General features: G+C 39.9%; 1 protein-coding gene across 1 annotated transcript; it reads left to right on the plus strand.

The window, feature by feature from the left end:
- The first annotated feature begins 1,948 nt into the window (after window positions 1-1,948).
- tlx2 (T cell leukemia homeobox 2) lies at window positions 1,949-14,214 on the plus strand. The gene is made up of 4 exons (XM_028590034.1): window positions 1,949-2,456; window positions 10,184-10,421; window positions 13,162-13,342; window positions 13,911-14,214. The coding sequence occupies exons 1-4, from the start codon at window positions 1,949-1,951 to the stop codon at window positions 13,920-13,922; spliced, it is 939 nt and encodes a 312-aa protein (XP_028445835.1). The 3' UTR covers window positions 13,923-14,214.
- The last annotated feature ends 5,749 nt before the right edge of the window (window positions 14,215-19,963 follow it).

Raw genomic sequence — 19,963 nt, forward strand, 5'->3', positions numbered from 1 at the left:
GTGCAAATCAGCAACACATTTGGGTTCATGATGTGACTCTAGCTGCTATCTATCTATCTATCTATCTATCTATCTATCTATCTATCTACTTTTCTTCATTTGTAAATCCTTCATTTTACCCCTGGGTCTGCATGTTGTTTCCTAATAGCCTATCGCTTACGGTTGGTTTACATTTCATTACTTTGTGATAATGTAGCCTACGCTGGAATGGGCCTATCAGTGCCTTTAAATAAGGCCTGTAGTCTGCACACTTCCCGTCAATATCAGTGGATTTACGGCTTCACTGTGTGCAACAGATTATTGCTTCAGTGGCTTTCTCTCTCTCTCTCCCACACATAAATCTGGTCCACTATATTGTTGTATCTTGTAGGACACTGTACTGATGTAACCTGCCGTTAACAATAAGGGGATACCATTCAGACCCATTCTGGAGCATGATCTGCAACTTGCCATTTCCTTTTATATTCGCTCCGTGTTCACTGATCCCAATATTGGTGGTTCCTAAACTGGTGTTCCGGGAAACTCTAGGGGTCCTTGGACGAGCTACATGAGTCCATGGGTGAATATGTGTTCGGTTTAATTGCACAGACAGCGAACACAACAATGCACCCGTGTTTCATTGCTTCCTTGTAAACAAAAGTGCTCACCTGCTGTCAGGTTCTGTATCAAAATATGGAGCAGCAGGCAGCAGCAGGGGTCTTCTCAGGCGGCAGAGTTCCCCAAAAAAAGGCCTTAATGTTAAGGCTATGATTCATTGCATCACTTTGGGATTACACACAAGAGCAAAGCTATTATGAAGAGTCTCAGAGAAAAGATGTAGGCTACACAAAAATATCAAAATGAACTAAGCATATACAGTGACAGATTCATAAAGACACAATAAATAGTATAATAAAATACATATTCAACAATTAATAAATAGCATCAAACAGCCTACACATCTATCTTTTCTGACGTGAGGAGAGAAGTAGCCTATTTTTGTTACTGTAAATGTGAAACTAAAAAATAATATATTGAACATTAGACCAAACTCCGTAAGATTGAGAATTGTTGACGCGTAGACGGGAACATGTTTGGAAACCGCTTGACCAAATCTTCAGCACCACTAAAAGGCACACAGCCTCCCTTTTAATACCAGTAAAACTGCAGAAAGCTGCGGCCTCTTTAAGACATCCGAGCCAAACAATTGCCCTACCGAGGAGGAGGGAGTAAGGGTGGGAGGGAGAGAGTAAGTGAGGGAGGGAGGCGAGGTTTGGCCGAATGGCAGCTTTTACGCAGAGGGTTGTCTCACCTGCTGAAACGCACTTCACCATTCAACACAACAGAGCCATCTTTCGCTCTCACCTCCAATTAATATCCACGCCTGCGAAGTCAGCGCTTCGGTTTCGCCTCGTTGGGTTTGGTTTGTTTTGTCAATGGCTTTATTTTGATGCGAGGAGCTTGGGTATCCTGTCATGCCCTCTGTGTATGGATCGTCTCTACCAGAGTAGGCGAACAAAGCGCATCAAGCCTCGCCAGAGAACTGACTACCCCTCCAAACATCACGGATTTTTGTCTGTAAGTACTCAGGATAACCATCTTCAGCTGTTTTGTTGTTGTTGTTGTTAGGCTGCAGTGTGTCTAGTTCACTGGGAAAGAACACGCTGTTAAAGATGGATACGCTTTTTCTTAGCCCGATGGATAGGCATTTAATTTAGGGAACACCCGATCCCAATGCTGGACAGAAATAATGTCAAGATTTTGGAAAGCGCTGGACACGTTACTGGTTTCCTGGGAGTAGAACAGGCCTGTGTCGATGCTTGAGAAACCAAAAAAAAAACAGCCCAACACTGCAACGCACATACAAACGTTTCATTTCCCAAGGCGTGAATTATCATATGCCAAAAATACATCCGAGCACTGATAAAAAAAAAATATACTGACAAATACATCACCGGCTAAATAAACTATGGAGCACACCGGGATCGAGGAGGTGAACCAGACGCACCAGCAGCAGCATGAGCCCATCAGCTTCGGGATCGACCAGATCCTCAACAGCTCGGACCAGTCCAGCGGCTGCATGCTGCCCAACCGGACCGGCGACCCGGATTACGCGCTGGCCCCCAACGTCTACAGCAACGGGTACAACAGCGTCTACAACCCGGCCTGCTCCATGGCGGCGGGTCTGGCCGGCTCCTACAACGTCAACATGAACATGAACGTCAGTATGAACATGAACATGAACGTTAACGTGAACTCGGGCGGCGCCGGAGGGGTGATCAGGGTGCCGGCCCACAGACCCATGCCGCCTCCGCCGCCGCCCGCCGCTGCTGCACCTCATCCGCCCCCTTCGGCGCACCCGCCATGCATCGGACCCGGCATCGCCTCGGTACCCGGGATGGGCATGGGGAATGCGGCAAACTTCACCTTCCCGTGGATGGAGAGCAGTAGGAGGTTTGCAAAGGACAAACTGACAGGTAAAATAGAGTTTCCTCGTAATCCCGCAACACCTGTAGTCTGATTTGTGTTTCCCATTATAGGCCAAAAGATGATATGATTTACAGCTTTATGCACCTTCACCTGCATTCCACACCGTCCTAAATGAGCCCAAAGATTCCGGCGCAGAGTAGTTGTATTTATTGTATATTTCCCTCACGGCATTACAGGTGTGAGTTGTGAATCTTCTGACATTTAGGTTAAAAACTGGCCCTGGACTATGAAGTGTGCCGGATAAACTGGGGCTAATAGCTCGGCAGAGGGGAGCTGATTTCATCGTTAGGTTGTAATCTATAACGAATCGTATATGCACACACAGAGTCAGTTTTATTATGCTGGAAGGGCAGCCTGATAAACGAGAGGAGAAATTGACATGGACATGCTGATGAATCAGTATTGGACCATCACTCTCCATTTACAGCGCATGACGGATAACGACGTTCCCCGTCTTCACATGGGGATGAATGATTTTTTTTTTTCTCGCATGCGAGCCAATTGAGAAAGCAGGAAGATGAGTCATAATAGTAATACCATATGACAGGTTACAATCTAACAGTGGATAATAACAGTTGGCACATTTGTTATTATTATGAGGCTAGTATTAGTATTAGTTTTATACATTCACAGTGTTTGGCTCTTTATACTATAGGCCTGCAGATACATATTAGGCAAATTAAATGCAATGATTCAATAATGTTCAAAAGAAAGCTGCATATTCACATTAGACTCTTAAACACCTCACACTCGTTTGGTTCTAAAAGTTGATTTCCCTTTGCCCTGCTGCAATTAATAAATGCCATGACGCAGCAATATTCCAGCTTTGTAGACTGTAGATACATTTGGAGTTTATTTTTTTAAACTAAATATATTTTATTTTATATAGCCTAAAGACAAAAACATGACAAATAGCCCAAATAATTTCTTCCTTACAATAAATATGAATTAAGAAACTAAGATCATTTTCTTTTTCTTTTTACAAGCCATTAGGTCTACTGTCGTCTGCGTTACATAATCAGAAAAGGTTTGATTGCCACAATAAATTACACTTATGTGGAATTTGCCTTGGTGGATGGTGCATAAGCAAACAAACATATTTAACATGAATAGGTATTAATTCATTATCTGCTTCCACATGACATTATAACATTTTATTTTAGCTTCAAATAGTCATACTTGCAACATTTCATGCACTCTTAGCCCATTCGTATGCTTTTGCATTTTATATGTAAAAAATAATAATCCCGTTTTCTATTTAAGTCAAAGAGAGGCTTCCATTAGGCTACCTATTGTTTATTTTGGCAAGGACAATGCACACTGATCAACAGAACTAATAATGTAATGTTAGCCAAACTACTAATTATCTGCTTCCCTCGGCCAGATGTTAAATTAGCCATTCTTTTTGTCTTTGTAAAAGTAAATTATAATTCAAAAAAAGGATAGCCTATATAACAATAACATGCCAAATAACATTTAAAAGAATAATTCCCTTTTTTAAGGGAAGGATTACGTTTTCTGGTAGTCAGGCATTATATTATTATCTCTTTATTAATTTAGTTTTAGGAGAGGGTGGCTCCACTGGTCTGTTTCTCATGACCTCATCCTTATGAAGATGAAAATGAAGAACATCATGGATTTGCGCACCCCCACCTCTCCACCCATTAAATATTCACTATTCCGTTCTTTCTACCTGATTAATTATTAAATACTGGGGGACGATATGTCAACTGCAAAAAGATACAGTGTAAATAGGCTTATCAATTCTACTCATAGTCACCGAGGGCCTCTCGTTTAATTTCTCTCAGCTTTGTGTCGCTGTAATTATTTCGCAGCTTATATCTTTCCACTGTATTGATCAGCCAAAGATCAGCAGCAGCTACACACACACACACACACACACACACACACACACACACACAGAGAGAGAGAGAGATCCAGATTAGGCCTGCTCTGTTTCCTATAAATGCCGTAAATCAAACGGACTATCATCTGTCCTGGTGGGCACAACATCGTTTCAAATCTCTCTCTCTCTCTCTCTCTCTCTCTCTCTCTCTCTCTCCGTTTCTTGTTTCTTTCTCTCTGGCGTTTCAAGTTGAAACCGGAGGAGAAAACCAGCCCCGTGCAGCTCTAAACAGCTAACCATTTTGCCAAAGGCTTCCAGCTCTGGCAGCCATGCCAGCTTTGTGCATGGGATGTAAACCAAACCTGTTCAATTGCACGATGGACGTCTCTCGTTTTTTTTACCCCTGGCGCGCGTCCTTGTGGCCTAAATTCACGTTATAAATCACGAGAAGTTGTATCAGACTGACGCAAAGGATTAAGCTTCAGGGCGTTAGAGGAATTTATTTTTGACTCTAAAAATAAGAGTTGTTCATTCACCAGTGGGCTCATGTTGATAATCAACTCCTCTCTGTATTTACTCAAGGGCTTCTGGGCAAATTATTTCATTTTCATTAGGCATATTTTTCTTATTATTCTATCCCAAAATCGCAAATGTGACGTTCTCATTATTGTAAATATTATTTTTTTTATTATTATTATTGTTATTATTATGAGGACCATTGGGCCATTCTGGTAAAAAAAAGAAGAAGAATAGTGACTGGATTTTACTTGATTTAACATTTGTTTTTATTTAAGCCTGTTCAACGCTCGGCGACAACATTTAAAAAATTGTAAAAGAAAAAACGCAACAAAACAATAGTAACATATCTGTTTTAAAAAGAAAAGACGCTATAATTAGCTAATTTAGTCAATAATAGCTGTAATAAATTGGATCACATGTTCTCAAAGTTTTATACAGCGCAATATATCTTGTCAAATTATAATGTGGACAGTGTAAATTCATACGAGCAAATATACAATGGTCAAACACCAATCCAATAATCAAATCAAATAACCCGCACTGTTCTAATTATTATAATGATAATAGTAGGAAAAAGAATAGAAAATAATGTGCACCGTTTGAGCGTCTTGCCAATAAACAGAGCCGTAATACAGCATCTGTGGCTCTATAGGCCACGTAGCACCGATAAAAAACATAATTAAACCCTTTTTTCTCTGCAATAAATCTCTTTCTGGGTGTTAATGGCAGCAGAGCAGAAAAATATGACTTCATCTCCGCTCCTGTCCTCGCGTTTCCACGTTGTCCAGGTTCTCGGCGTGACAGAAGACAGTGTCCCTGCCTCTTGTCCCGTATAGTGTAATAAATAGCAATATATGTTCATGTTATATTTCAATATCCCCTTTAGAATCCTTCACGGATATATTTATTAGATTGCTACGAAGGTAATATCCGCAGTGGGGAAGGGAGGCGCTGTCACCGAGTAGTGTTATTAAGTATAGGTGGTTTTATTATGGGAAACATATCCTCCATGGTAGCATTTCATTTTTGATATGCTTATGCTAAATTGTATTATCCCAGGCAGCAGATTTAGTATTCTCACCCATTTCCTTTTTTTCATTTGAAGGAGAAAGAAAAAGTCAAATCGCTTTGCAATTTGTTTGTTTTTCTTTCTTTTATTTACTTATGGGACCAATATTTTCTCTCTTTCTGATCATAATAAATGGTCGGATGTGGCTCAGTGGCAAATCAAGGTTTTTCCACCTTGACACCATCGCTGCGTGAACAGTTCGGCTGTGTTCCAGGCTGCTCAAGCTAATGCTACTGGCTAATTATTCTTCTCATAGTCAAAATATCCAACTAACTTTGGATTTTAAAGGATTTAGAAAAGGGTAAATGTAACATTTTGCTTTTTTTTTTACCACAATCACGTTTTGTCTCGTGGGATTTTGAATCTCTACAGCAGTACTGTGTCATAGAAAAGGACAGCCGTGCTCCATGAGCTACAATCAGTTGTTTTTAATATTTAGGCTTACATGTAGACTTTTTTTTGGGTCTCATTTTGAGAGATTTTTCATATTGCCTTGTACCTTTCATGTAATAATGTTATTATAGCCCATAAATGATACTATTAATTTATTATTTATTATTATTATACTGATAATTATCATAATACTAGTAATATTTAATAATAATAATAGTAATAATAATAATAATAGTAATAATAATAACCTATGTATATTATATAGGCTATCATAATAATATGTAGCCTACTTTATATGTGATATAAAGACACAATGAACACATTTGAATGCAATAGATTTCAGGAATATTATGGGATATTTTAATTCATGTAATTTCATTGGGATTGAGGCAGTTAGGTCTTTTAATTTGATGTTGGTTTATTAAAACCAGCCACAAGCTCACACTTTACAGCATTTATTGTCCTATGTAAATAGCTTACAGCCCTAACAATAATGGATACATCTGAAGGCATATCTGATTCCTGATTGGACTACCGTCAGACAAAAGTCATCAAACTTGACTGATGCAGTAGCATCACTGTATTATATATTTCTCAGCATTTTGCCCACCGTGAAGCAAAGCTTTTCTGCAGTTGGCAGGTTTAAAGGCTCCTGCTGCATGTTAAGTTCCACTTGGGTTGCCTCTGAACGTGCTTGTATGTGCCTGGTCCATTAGTTAGCTCACAGATGGACTGAAATAGCCATCTAATGCAGTATTATTTAGCCAGACCTGCTGCTGGGAGCAACAACAGGCCTGTTCGCTCTCAGCTTGTGACCCGTAAGGCTGCACAAAGTTTTGGGCAACAAGACGCCAAGAAAAAGGGCCAATTGCAATATTTAAATGTACATATTTGAAACACCATGGAAAGGTCACCATAGGTATAAGACTGGGAATCATATGAGATTTAAAAATATACTATGAAGTGCAATACGGTCACTATAAACTCACTATTAAGGGCCACAGAGGTGCTACAGTCTGTTGTGAGGACCTTATAGAAATATCAGATACATCATGGGAAACTATAAACTCATGATTAAATACCACAGATGCCTGTCCAAGTCCCGAAAGGAATATTAGAGGGATAGCATTACCATGTTTACTATTATTGAGCACCAGAGCAACACATAATGTGAAACCTGATAATAATATAATAGGCATATTACCATAAGAGATTAAAAATAATAATGAGAGGAAGAAAAAGAAGACATGTATGGACGCTATAAATCCAGTACCAAACACAATACAAGGTAGTGAGTTTTCATTTCAGGCACTACATTTGCTTTGCTAATGTACACTCAGGTAATGTTAGCTTTATGTGACCTACTGTAACAGCACATTGCAGCCATTTATCTTTATTTACAAATCATTTGCTTGCGTACGCCTCAATTTGCCACTCGTGTTCAGCACCATCAGGGGACGTCGGCAGCTCCCTGGAAACGACTGCCGAGCGCATAATAGCTTCATGTTCCATTTTCCGTTCAAATTGTCATCGTCTGTGTGGCAAATGAATTTTTCAGGTCGCTGAAACTCTGCGAGCAGCAGCACGTGGCCCTCGGGGGACACCTATGCAGATGTTTTCATATTCATTTTGGCTTCTGGTGAGCTTTTCTGACAAAACAAAAACAAATGAACACCCTGTAAGACAGGAGGCAAAACAGCTTGCTGGGGAGGAATGACACAGAGATACAGAGAGAGAGAGAGAGAGAGAGAGAGAGAGAGAGAGAGAGAGAGAGAGAGAGAGAGAGAGAGAGAGGGAGAGAAAGGGAAAGAGACAGAAACGGTTTGTTTTTTTATATTCTGTCGTTGATTTCCATTTTGCCTCAAAATGAGAATGTGGCTAGGGAGTGGATCTATGGCCAAAAAGGATCTCATTACATTTGTCGATCTTCTGTTTACCCATGGCTGACAAAATAGACAGGATTCATAGATATTTTATGATGCAGGAGATAAGTTGTTATTAATACCCAGATACAGTGATATGTGAAATTGAACCACCAGGCAGTGAAGCACAGATAGAAGTAAAACACAATGGCTCATACAGTGGCAGAGTGCAATTTGTATTTTTAAAGAGACACAATAACAAAGCAGTTGGGAAGACACAAACAGTCAGGTTAATAAATATACTACAATACATATATATATATATATATATATATATATATATATATATATAATTTGTTTAAAAGAATAATCAATAATCATTACATCAAATTCAACATACATTTCTTAAGAATACAGGCATTCTATTCTGCAAAAAAAGATGACTATATGTATGAATTTGTATACTTTTGCATGATCAATCCTAATATTGTTGTTAGGAGTTATAATGACAAATGCTTAATGTTTAGTATGGAAGATGTATGGAAGATGTTTTGTGCAAAAAAAAAAAGAATATATTTGAATCTTATTGGTCTGATGGCAAAAATTCTTAAAACAATATACAAATATGTTACTGTCCAAAATTGTACTGTGCTAGATTGAAGGACTGTGAATAATAGTTAGATTGCTAGTTGTTTTATGTAGGTTGTTATTATTATGATAGCGGTTATTCAATCATATTTTAACCTTCATTGACATCACATTGCCAATTGATTCTGATTGGCTGACCAGTATGTGCTTGATTTATCTTTGTAACCCTGCTAGTTGTAACATATTTTTCTAAATGGCAGATATGTAATTTTGGAGCATGAACCTTTCGAAATGCTAACATTAAGAGACTAGCAGTAAATTACATTAAAGTAGACTCTGTTCACCATTCAGACTTCCTTCATGTGATTAGCTGCTATGCATTGGCGCCCGCACAGCGGCTGCTGCTGCTGTGCTCCAGATGTGGGACCTCACTGTGTCACCCTTTCCTTTAGGGGAGCAGGCAGAGGAGAGCCGAGCTGGAGAGGCCACAGGGGGGCCGGGGTCTGCCGGGTCCCTCTGTCCTCTCCCCAAGGGAGACATCGGCAGGGTCCCTGTCTGGAGCACTATGGAGACATTAGCCAAATGCTATTACCCCGAGCTCGCTCACCTGCGAGACGGCAATGGCCTTCTAGCAGACTATCCTTTTCCAAAGGGGGCTTGCCAAGGTGAGTCACCCCCTCCCCCCAACCAACCACCCTCCATACCTCACCCATCTGTGTCACAGCTGATTTTTAGGTGCATCCCTCGAGTGCGATTTATATATTGAACTTTTTCTGTCTTTGTCTGTGAAAATGAAGTCGTAGATTAAATCTTGATTTGTACTGGTCTTTTTTGCTATTATTTAACTGTTGGAGACCCCTTTTTTTGCCAGTTTTAAGCAATATATTTTCATTAATTGTTTTTGGAACTGATGCAGCCTGAGCTTTCTAAATGTCTCTTTGTGACTTCTCCTTGGACTTCCTTTCCATGCAAACCAGTGTGCTGTTTGGTTTTCAAAATCTGGCAGGGGAATATTAGCTGTAATTGCATTTATCTTCTTGATCTTCTTGGCAGCTTCTGGGCCTTCTCTTAGACTCCCCAAATAACACTGGCTTTTCCAGAGTTAAGACAAAATGGACAATAATTTTATCTAACCAAGGACTGGAAAAACAAAATTGTGTTTCATGAACGTAGGCAAACAAAACCTCAAGGGAAATAAGTTTATATTTCAGAAGCACAGATCAAGTTTAGAAATGGAAATAACTACTTACACTAACGGATATTAATCTTGAACCCTTATAGTCCAACACCTCAAAAAAACTAAAATAACCACATCATTGCTAATGCTAACATGGACGTTTTTAAAGCTGACTTGCATGATGTTCAAAGCAATCCACCAATTGCTTAAAAATCATTAAACAAAATCAAATAAAACCTTATTTTTTTTGCCTTTTTCAGCTTCCCTCTCACCCTTCTCCGTGACCCGTCGTATTGGCCACCCTTACCAGAACCGGACGCCGCCCAAGAGGAAAAAGCCTCGTACCTCCTTCAGCCGAGTTCAGATCTGCGAACTGGAGAAACGTTTCCACCGGCAGAAGTACCTGGCGTCGGCTGAGCGCGCCACCTTGGCCAAGGCCCTGAAGATGACGGATGCACAAGTCAAGACCTGGTTTCAGAACAGACGGACAAAATGGCGGTAAGATTTCAGCGGGGTGCTCCTTCACTTAAAGTGTTATCTAATGCAATTCAATCTCCTTTACTGGTGTGAAAGTAGAGAATAGGGAAGCGAAAGGCATCATAATTCTCTCTTCTACGTGCCATATTTTGCTCATATCTTCCGCCCCTCGTGATCTACTTAAGCAAAACAAAGAGGCCGTGGTGGATTTTTCAGAAGCCGTTTGTCTTTATGAGGGCGGGATGTTCACTCAGAAGAGCCACTCCTTCATCCAATCTTTCTTGTGCCATAAATCGACAGCACTGAATGTGTCTGTGTTTTGCTCTTGGGTCCAAAATGCTTACCAGTGTTTTACTTTAAACACGAGTAAAATGTCCCGCAGCTGAGGCATTCGAGGCGTCGTACAACACAACACCTATTTTGCTTAGCTTAGCTGCCAGTTGAGGCCAGTTCACTTGACCAAGCACAATTACTCGCGAGCCTCCTGAAAGGCCTTTTAGAAACCTGCTGTCCAAAGCAATACTGAATCACTCACAGGAGGAATTGACTGCCAAGTCCATAGACAGAAAACACACACACACACACACACACACACACACACACACACACACTCATTCACTTCATTTCTAACTGTTGTTTATAGCCATTTGGAAGTAAATGAGTAGGAAATCACATTATGAAGCCCTGCCCATAGTTAAAGGGACAGGACACAGCATATTACAAACAGCTAAATGACCTTTTAGGGTTTTAATGTTTAATCGATCCTAAAAGCTTTTTAGAATGAGCTTTGAATTTAATACACATAGAATACACTTAAAACACTTTTTTGGGGGCTTGTTAATATTTATGACTTAGTTTATTGGCTTATTTGTTCCAAACAAATATATAATATTGAAATTTGGATTGATGATCCCTTTTAAAATGTTGCATTTATTGGAAAGAATTCTGACAATCACATCCTGCAGCAGTAAAAGACCAAGCCATCTTTTTCACTAAAAGATGTAATAAAAAGGAATTTTGCTTGAAATAAAAACCACCGAACTAAATCCAAGACTAAACGGCATGTCACAAGGAACAAGGGAATAGGCTTAACTCGTTTTTCTGATTTCCTAGTTTTGCTGAGATTTATGCTATTTCCCTGTAGTATGCACCTGGATGAGCATGAGGGATGTCTTTGCGTGACGACTACGCTAGTAACAAGAGGATGATCAAATCAACAGCCAGGGAATCAGATTATGATAATGCTGTTAACAATAATGTGTGGCTAATGGATGGAGGTTGGTGTGCATGAAAGAGTGTTTTAGAGGTGCGTTTCCGCCTGCGATTTCTACCTGCCCTTTGTATTTTGTAGTTTATGCTGAAACGTTTTTTTTTTTTATCGTGGTTTGTATTATTAATAACACCACCATAATTTCAAAATAGCCTTGTAATATTTTGGCTTAATCGGTGTTGCTGATAAGGACCGTTCAGAGTTCTTGGCTGATATTAGCACACACACACACACACACACACACACACACACAGAGGAGTAAATGTCCTAATTACAGTACAAACATCTATCAGGAAAATTTATTTCAATGTAAAGGAAACTAACTTAGGAGAAGCAACCAATTATGAAGAAAAGCTGCATTTTCTCTACTCTCAATCACAATGGGAGCTAAATTTGGAACTTCTTAAAGATTCACAACTTCTTAATTAAATCCTTTCCTGCATTTATTTTCTCAGCTCACTTTGTTTAATTCTATGTTCTTGCTGACTCAAAGTATGCCGATCACTAAAAGTTCACCTGGCGTGAGTGAGTCTCTCTGGATACTTTCCAACTTAAACACTGCAACTGTACCATGAAAACCATGCACCGTTTTAAACACACAGTTTCTGTGTGTGTTTCAGGAAAACACCCATCTGCTACTTTTCAAAACCAGCATTATGTTACAGTAACATTTGTTGGTATCAGCAACAATGTACAGGATGTATGTTACTGTTAACATATGCTGTTCTGAAAAAGAAAACAGATGTAACATTTCACCTTGAGGCAGGAAGTGTCCTGTACCTTCTCCTCCTCCTCCTCCTCCTCCTCCTCCTCCTCCTCCTCCTCCTCCTCCTCCTCCTCCTCCTCCTCCTCCTCCTCCGTTAGTCACGTGCCCTTACCAACACCTGTCACTCATCCTGATCAGCTGACATTTAGCCTGAAGCTCAAATAACTAGCACAGGTGCTGAATAAACATACAGTAAAAGCAAATAAACACATTTCATTTGCAAATTTTGGGAGACACGTATAACTGTGCTGCTTTCTTTCTTGATTTCTTTATTGTTTTGACCTTCTGATTTTTTTGACTGCGCACATTGATAGCCTCGACAAGCTGCCAAAAAAGAAATACACCCTAAAATGTCTTAAATAATATTATTTATTAAAAAATTTAAGTATTTTTTTGGCTTGAGGAAGTAAAATGATCCAGTAATCTACAAAAAAAAAGGGAAAATCAAAAATATATGAAACATTTATTATCTCACAATCCCTCAGATTTAACTTGCGTCCCCTGTGGGGTCCGGACCCCCAGGTTGGGAACCACTGCTTAAATATAAACCATCCTGTCTATTTAAAAAAAGAAAGGTATATTACTTCTTTATGAGGATATAAGACAAACATAGCAATACTGTGGTACGCGGCATTAATACATCTTGTGTACATAAAAAAAAAAAGAACATTATATGTCTTATATCTTCCTTTGTTCCCCTTTGGTCTCCCCCCCCATCCACCCAGGAGACAGACTGCAGAGGAGAGAGAGGCCGAGAGGCAGCAGGCCAACCGACTGATGCTGCAGCTTCAGCAGGAAGCTTTCCAGAAGACGTTGAGCCAGCCTCTGCAGCCGGATCCGCTCTGCCTGCACAACTCCTCCCTGTACGCCCTGCAGAACCTGCAGCCCTGGGCAGACGACAATAAGGTGACCTCCGTCACCACCGTGGCATCTGTAGTGTGAGCGTGAGTGTGTGTGTGTGTGTGTGTGTGTGTGTGCGCGTGTGCCTGTGTGTGACTGTGTGTGTGTGTGTGTGTGAGAGAGTGTGTGTAAAAGAGAGGGAGGGAGAGACAGACAGAGGGAGGGACGAAGGTGAAAATGATCTTTATCAAAGTGTCATCAGTGTGAATGGACAAAAGAGAAGAATCTCTTCGGTCTGTTTCTGACATGTCTGACGTTCAAAAACGCAGCACCATTATGGGATTGTCATAGTTATGGGAGAATGATGCTTGCTTTGGAAGGAAAAAAAATATATATAAAAAATTAAATGGACATTGTGCTTCCCCACTCATTGATCGTTACCAGCAACATGGGGGAGCGTGTGTAGAGAGACACAGCTATCTGTTACTGCCAAGACCTACAAAACACTGTATGCAGACTTCACAGCACAGGAGCCACACCGCTGTTTGTCAAAGTTAAGCAACTGTTATCTTAAATATCTAAAGTATGTTGAGTCATTTTCCTGCCTTACACCAAGTTTCCGCTTTCCCTTCAGCTGACGGTCTAAAAGAGAGGAGGGCACTTTATCCATAAGTGCCAGGAAACAAATGGACACCTCTGTACATGCCCAACTATCAAGACTGTCCCCTCTTTTGCCTCTGGATCCCTCACAAGGCAGCAGAGACTCTCTGCCAATAATGGCAAAAAAAAGACCTCCTGTTTTTCGCTTTTGACTTTGTACAATGTAGTAAATGCATGTTTCAACCCTTTTCTGTGTGCACTCGGAGGTAGCCTACCATTGAAGTCAGCTGCCATTGAGGTGGACTGCAGTGTTCAAGTGGTAGTGGATTGGTGGAACTCCCGATGACGAATTCCTCATTATTATGTTCAATTCAATTTAAAGGTGTTTTATATTAAATGATATTGTGACTTTTTGAAAAGATGACAAACACTCTCTGTTCTCCTTCCCTCTCTTTGTCTCTGGTTGGGTTCTTTCACTCACTGCCTGTTTGTTGTTTGTCACCATTATGAAAACCACGCAATAATACTTTATGATTTTAGCAAGCTAGTTAGCCTCATGGGATTTGGCTATGATTACACATAAAAGTTTCAAACCACCCAAAGGTAAGATACCACTGCATTGTATCAGAAGGACAGCGCAATACCTTTTTTTATCCATAAAAACTGATGACTACAGCTCCCAGGTGTGAATGGGAAGGAGGGTGCTGCCGAAAAACAGCAAGCGTGCTCAGCAAAAACCCTCCCTGGATAAATAAAGGTTTGAAAACTGATGCCAGCTCAAATTAGAATGTGAGTACAGGAGAAAATACACGTTGTGGTGCTGCCAAGGGAACATTTGAAAGCCTGGTTTTTATTTATGTTTTTTGTTTTATTCCAGTGATTTTTTTCGCAAAGGATGGTGTGTTTTCAAGTTTGTGTCCCTTGTCAAGGTTGTCCCTCACCTTTCTACTTTTCCTGTTGGAGTTTGCAGCGTTTATCTGTGTTTTTTGCCCCCAATGGTGCACTGCTGCCTGGAAGGCACCGTTGGGATGCACTGGTTATGGCTAGGGTTAGGGTTAGGGTTAAGGTTAAGGTTAGGGTTAGGTGCCTTGAAGGCAGCGGTTGCAGCACTGCCTGGAAGGAGCAGTTGGGGGCAAAAAACACCATTGAGCGTTTGCAGCACAGGGTTCAAGCTATCAAGGGCCAAATTTCTTCCTGAAGAAGCCCTTTGCTGCCTTCATCCTCGCGTAGTGTGAAAAACAACTTTTGCAGTCAGATGATTAGTCAAGGTAAGCGAGAAGCTCCCGCTCTCTTTCTATGAGTGGTGCATTACGCTGTGCTTCCAGCTAATCAGTTGACACCTACAGGAGGAATGGAAATCTCTGTCGTCAAACAATCCCTCAAATACCTGTACCTGACTAACTTTATCATCATATCTATGTTGTTTTGTATTCAGGTTGATGCTTTATAGTTGGGATAGGAGTTTCTTTAAAGCAAGGTTGTTGTTTTTTTACAGCAAATATGAGTAGATGCTTTGGCACAATGTAAACTAAGTGAACACATGTATTCATAAATGACAACAGCCTTATCTTTTCTAAACCCACCCATTTTTTTTTTCCGGATGTTCGCTCCCCACACCATTTTTGGTATTGGCTTCAATTGTTGTGTTGGTGAATCACGGCCACATAGACACCAGACAGCCGTAAATATTTGTTATCACCACATACACCCTATCATGAAAATGCTTATCACTCAAGTCATAACAAAAACGACGCTCTGAAAGCGCAGTAAACACATCATTCTTGCTCGTAAATGAGCCTCCACCACTGTGAACGTCAAAGGAAATGGCCCTTGCTATGCCCAACTTCTCTGCTCAACAGCAAATCACTACATTCCATTGGACTGTGAGCTTAATGTCAGCCTCTTGTTAATCTTGGCCGTGCATCCTGCTGACAAATACCTATCACCTTTATGACATATTTAGCTTTGCAAACTCCAGGGTAAACATCTTGTACCTTTTGTTGGGATATCAACAGCATCTGGCTGCTCCAAGTTGTTGCTCAGAGCAGGTTGATGATCTGGTTCGAAACAGCTGTCTGCAACTGCAGCCACCCCCAACAACCCTCCGCTTTCTCTAAAACACAGCGCCTATGTTTAGTCAGTTTTCAGGGCGTCTTGCCTGGTTGGGATCCTGTCAATAGCAGGCAGTTCTCCAGGTGACGCCTCCTCAACCCCCATTTCCTCCGCTCCCTTGTGCTTTCATCTCTCTGTCTCGGATGCCTTGAAGACGTGACTTGGCCCATTTTAGAAAAATTCCTCCCTTTACTGTTTTCAAAACCGTGCATTGTGTTTTACTACAGGTGCTTAAAGATTTTTTTTTTCTCCTCTCTTGTCATGGCTCTGTTGTTCCTTTTTCTCACCCCCTCTCTCTCCCGCTGCCAAAGAGCCCTGTCCTTATCCAATAAAATGTCACCACACAAGCTGAACAAGAGAGGCTCCGGGTATATCAGACTTCCTATCAAGCACTCTGTTTTGAACAGGGCCACCAAAAAAAAAAATCACTTCCCACCACATACGCTGTGTTGTTCTCTGTGTCACGCTCCTTCGGGTCCCATCAGTTGTTTCCATTCTTGAGATACTCAGTCAACATTTAAGTCATTATCAGGCAGCTGTTGTGGCTTCAATGATCAGTCATGTTTGATTCATGAAGAGAGGCTGATTGACATGCTGGCAGACCTCCAGAAAATGTCATATTTTATATGGAATTGTAACATTATACGGTTTATTCAGACAGTCCAATACCCAGCCATCAGGTAACAACAACGAACATGTTCGATAATTTGTAATTTGCTGCATTTTCACAGATTATCTAACACATATATTACGACTTTAAATTGTAACCATAACTATTACTGAGACTTCTATAGCAGGGGTCTTCAAAGTTTTTTTTAAGTCAAGGACCCCTTAACTGAAATAGAGATGGATCAGGGACCCCCTACATATATTGTATGAAGTGAAGTTGCATATTAAACTGGGCCTACGATAACTTGTAGGGCGGCTTAAGCCTTTATACATACTTTTTTTGCATAGACTACTAAGCTATTCAGATAATTGTCGGCATGATTTTATATATCAGGTTTAAGGCACAGTGAATCCTTAGGATGAACTGTATTTGTGGATGGCCTTAGTGACTACCTTAGCTACAGTTGGGATTAATATTAACTAATAATATGTTGGATTCATGTTAAGACTTTTTAATTTTTGAAAAAAACTTTCAAAAGTTAACCATAATTTGGAGGCCCCCCTGCATTGACACTGAGGACCCCCCTAGTGGACCCCGACCCCCTGTTGAAGATCTCTGTTCTATAGGAAAGAGTGTTTATATACTGTATGATAAGTATGTCAAATCAGGAGTGCTTATACTGTACATACTTGAAACAACATAGTCCCAGAAACCTAATCCAGACAAGAAGTACTTTCAGTATTCATTGTATCTGTTTTAGTGACACATTTTTTTTACTTTATACAAAGCAAAGAACTTAAGAATAGGACTGTTAAAATGAAGATTAGTTGTAGTTTACTGAGGATCTGGTTTATTTAACATGTTCCTATGGCTTGATTGTCAAAATGTTCTGCAGCACCTCAACAGTTGACACATGACTAATACGAGCAAGTGTGATATTGAAATTATTATTTTGATATTGATATCAGATGTATCAGTTCACACTCCCAACAACCATTTTCAGGCCATGACAGCTGCTGTACTAGATTCTGGAGAGAAGCAACGGACTGCCAAACTCTGTTAGATCACTGCTAATGTGTTGACATGTGAGGCTATGTTGACAATAGGCTTTTATGGTTGTTGACTTTAAAATGCTGCCACGGTCCGTTAGTTTGAGTTACTTGGAAAATAACGATTGCGTATTGCAGAGGAATTCTGCTGTAGAGGGAAAAGTATTTGTCCTGTTAGCTCTAAATCTTCTCTAATTCTATAATATACACCTCCATTTTTATGTTTAATGATCTGTACCTCTGTTTGGTCAAGTATGAAGTGTTCTTGCAATACATGTTCATAAACAGGTTTTTTGCATGTGGGTGAAACTAGTTGTGAGGACAAATGAAAATATTTTTGTTCTGCTAGATGTGAAAAACGAATTACACCTAATGTCAACAAGTTTTAACTCTGGTGAACCAGACTAACATCAGCTTGGTAAAATGAAACATTTTACATCATGGGCATTTCAAAACTGATTGAGCCATTTGTTCTTGAACCTTTTCGTTGATCACCCAACATTAGTAATGACTCAGAACCACAATGCTCCAGTGATAGATGTAATGGTCCTATACTATTTAGTTTTGTCTTTAAATGTATTATTGCTCAGGAAACAAATTTTATACTTTGTGATGTCATTTGGCTTCCTCTAATTCCAATGAGGTAAACCTCCTGTTTGGACTGTCTGTTTCAAATGATGGTAACTGGTTTGGACAGATTTTTTATTTATTTTTTTTTTAATCAAGAGGACTAGAATTTGTCTGAAACTGTCTGGAAAAAAATGCCAAAACTTGAAATCAGTCCTCTCCTTTAGCAATGACTTCACAAAAGAAGAAATCTACAAACATATCAAGTATGTATTTAAATAGAAGACCAATTACTACAGGGAAAGAAAATAAAATATATTCATATGGGTTTGTACTGTAAGTCATCATATTCTGGATATACGGTTTAATATGATGATTATTAAACATCTGTTGGCTGCTGTAGCAGGAACATCCTGGAGCAGCGAGTCACTTGCAGCTGAGTCAAGTGAAAATGAACAACTCTTTCTGCACTCTGACAGCATGACAGAGACTAACTCTACCTGCTGACATGACACGCTTTCAGGATTCTCTCTTACACATTTTTTCAGTCACACATATGTGCACACACATATGCCCGTACCCACTCTTATATACATCCACAACCAGTTGCACATATGCATGTGTGCATACAAGAGTACATGCAGGGACAAAAAGTACACAGATGTCACCATCTTTCTTTAAACAGTAGTGTTAAATAAAATAAGTGCTAAGGCAATAACAATGACTCATTTTGTTCTGATGATCATATACTTTCACCAAAACAGACTCTGTGGTGATGGAAGATGACTAGTCAATGTAATATCAAGTAAATATAAAAAAAAGTAAAAATGATTATATCTTTACACCATCAGGAATCTGTAAAGTGCAAAATAAATTTGTTGAGTAAGCCCATGGACAACAACATCATATCTGCCATGACAACCGATCTGCAGACGTGTCCTGGCAGTCTGTGGCACATTAAAGCCTTCTCAAGCTTTCAGGCATGCATGAAGACAACTCATTCCTTTTAGGTAATACTGGTACTGTGGATCAGTGACTCAACACCTGCCCAATACGGGCCAGATATTGACACACTCTAAGGCATTCATTAAGGTTAGAAAAACATTTAGCATTAAGCATTATTCAGCTGCTGCTTCACAAATAGATTTTAGGCATTTTGTTTTAGATGCCTGTGTCTGCGAGATGTTTTCATCTGCAACAGAAATGAACTAAAGTCAAGCACTTAAAGAATCAAGGTGAAAGGCTGCCCCAAAAAGTGCTGAAGCCTGCAGCACGCAGTGGGTAAGTAGACTGTCCAACTAGCGGCCTTAATTGAAGCCCCTGTAAATATAAGAACCTGCATGCAGTTCCTTTGGGCAAAACAGTGACTTCAATGGCTCTCCATTTTATTATCAAAGGCTGCAACTGCCCCCTGGGCTACACTTTTAACTGACCAAAGTCCTCTTTTATGTAGTCCAAACAGCACTTTAAGTGATAGACATAAGGGAGAATATCCCAATCTTAATAAAAGGTGTAATGCTTAATACAGGAAGCCATTACAAATAAGGAAGATTTATACTACTGTATAAATACCCCACAGATATTCAGAAAATTGGAGGTCGTGCAAAGAACAACTTACACTTAATTACTTGATAATCAAACGTGAACAGTATTTGCTTTCTCTGCTGCCATCTGTTTTGTTTCTTTTCCTTACTCATTTCTTTGAGTACATATTGTAGGCTGTCTAGCTACCATGTATAAATAATAAAT

Source organism: Perca flavescens, chromosome 10 (assembly GCF_004354835.1).
Source record: "Perca flavescens isolate YP-PL-M2 chromosome 10, PFLA_1.0, whole genome shotgun sequence".
NCBI lineage: Eukaryota > Metazoa > Chordata > Actinopteri > Perciformes > Percidae > Perca > Perca flavescens.

What these genes read in the sequence shown, in the direction of transcription:
- tlx2 (XM_028590034.1), top strand. Translation starts at nt 1,949, where the DNA reads ATGGAGCACACCGGGATCGAGGAGGTGAACCAGACGCACCAGCAGCAG. An exon ending in TGCAAAGGACAAACTGACAG is followed by an intron (nt 2,457 to 10,183) that starts GTAAAATAGAGT and finishes TGCCTTTTTCAG; the next exon opens with CTTCCCTCTCACCCTTCTCC. An exon ending in AACAGACGGACAAAATGGCG is followed by an intron (nt 10,422 to 13,161) that starts GTAAGATTTCAG and finishes CCATCCACCCAG; the next exon opens with GAGACAGACTGCAGAGGAGA.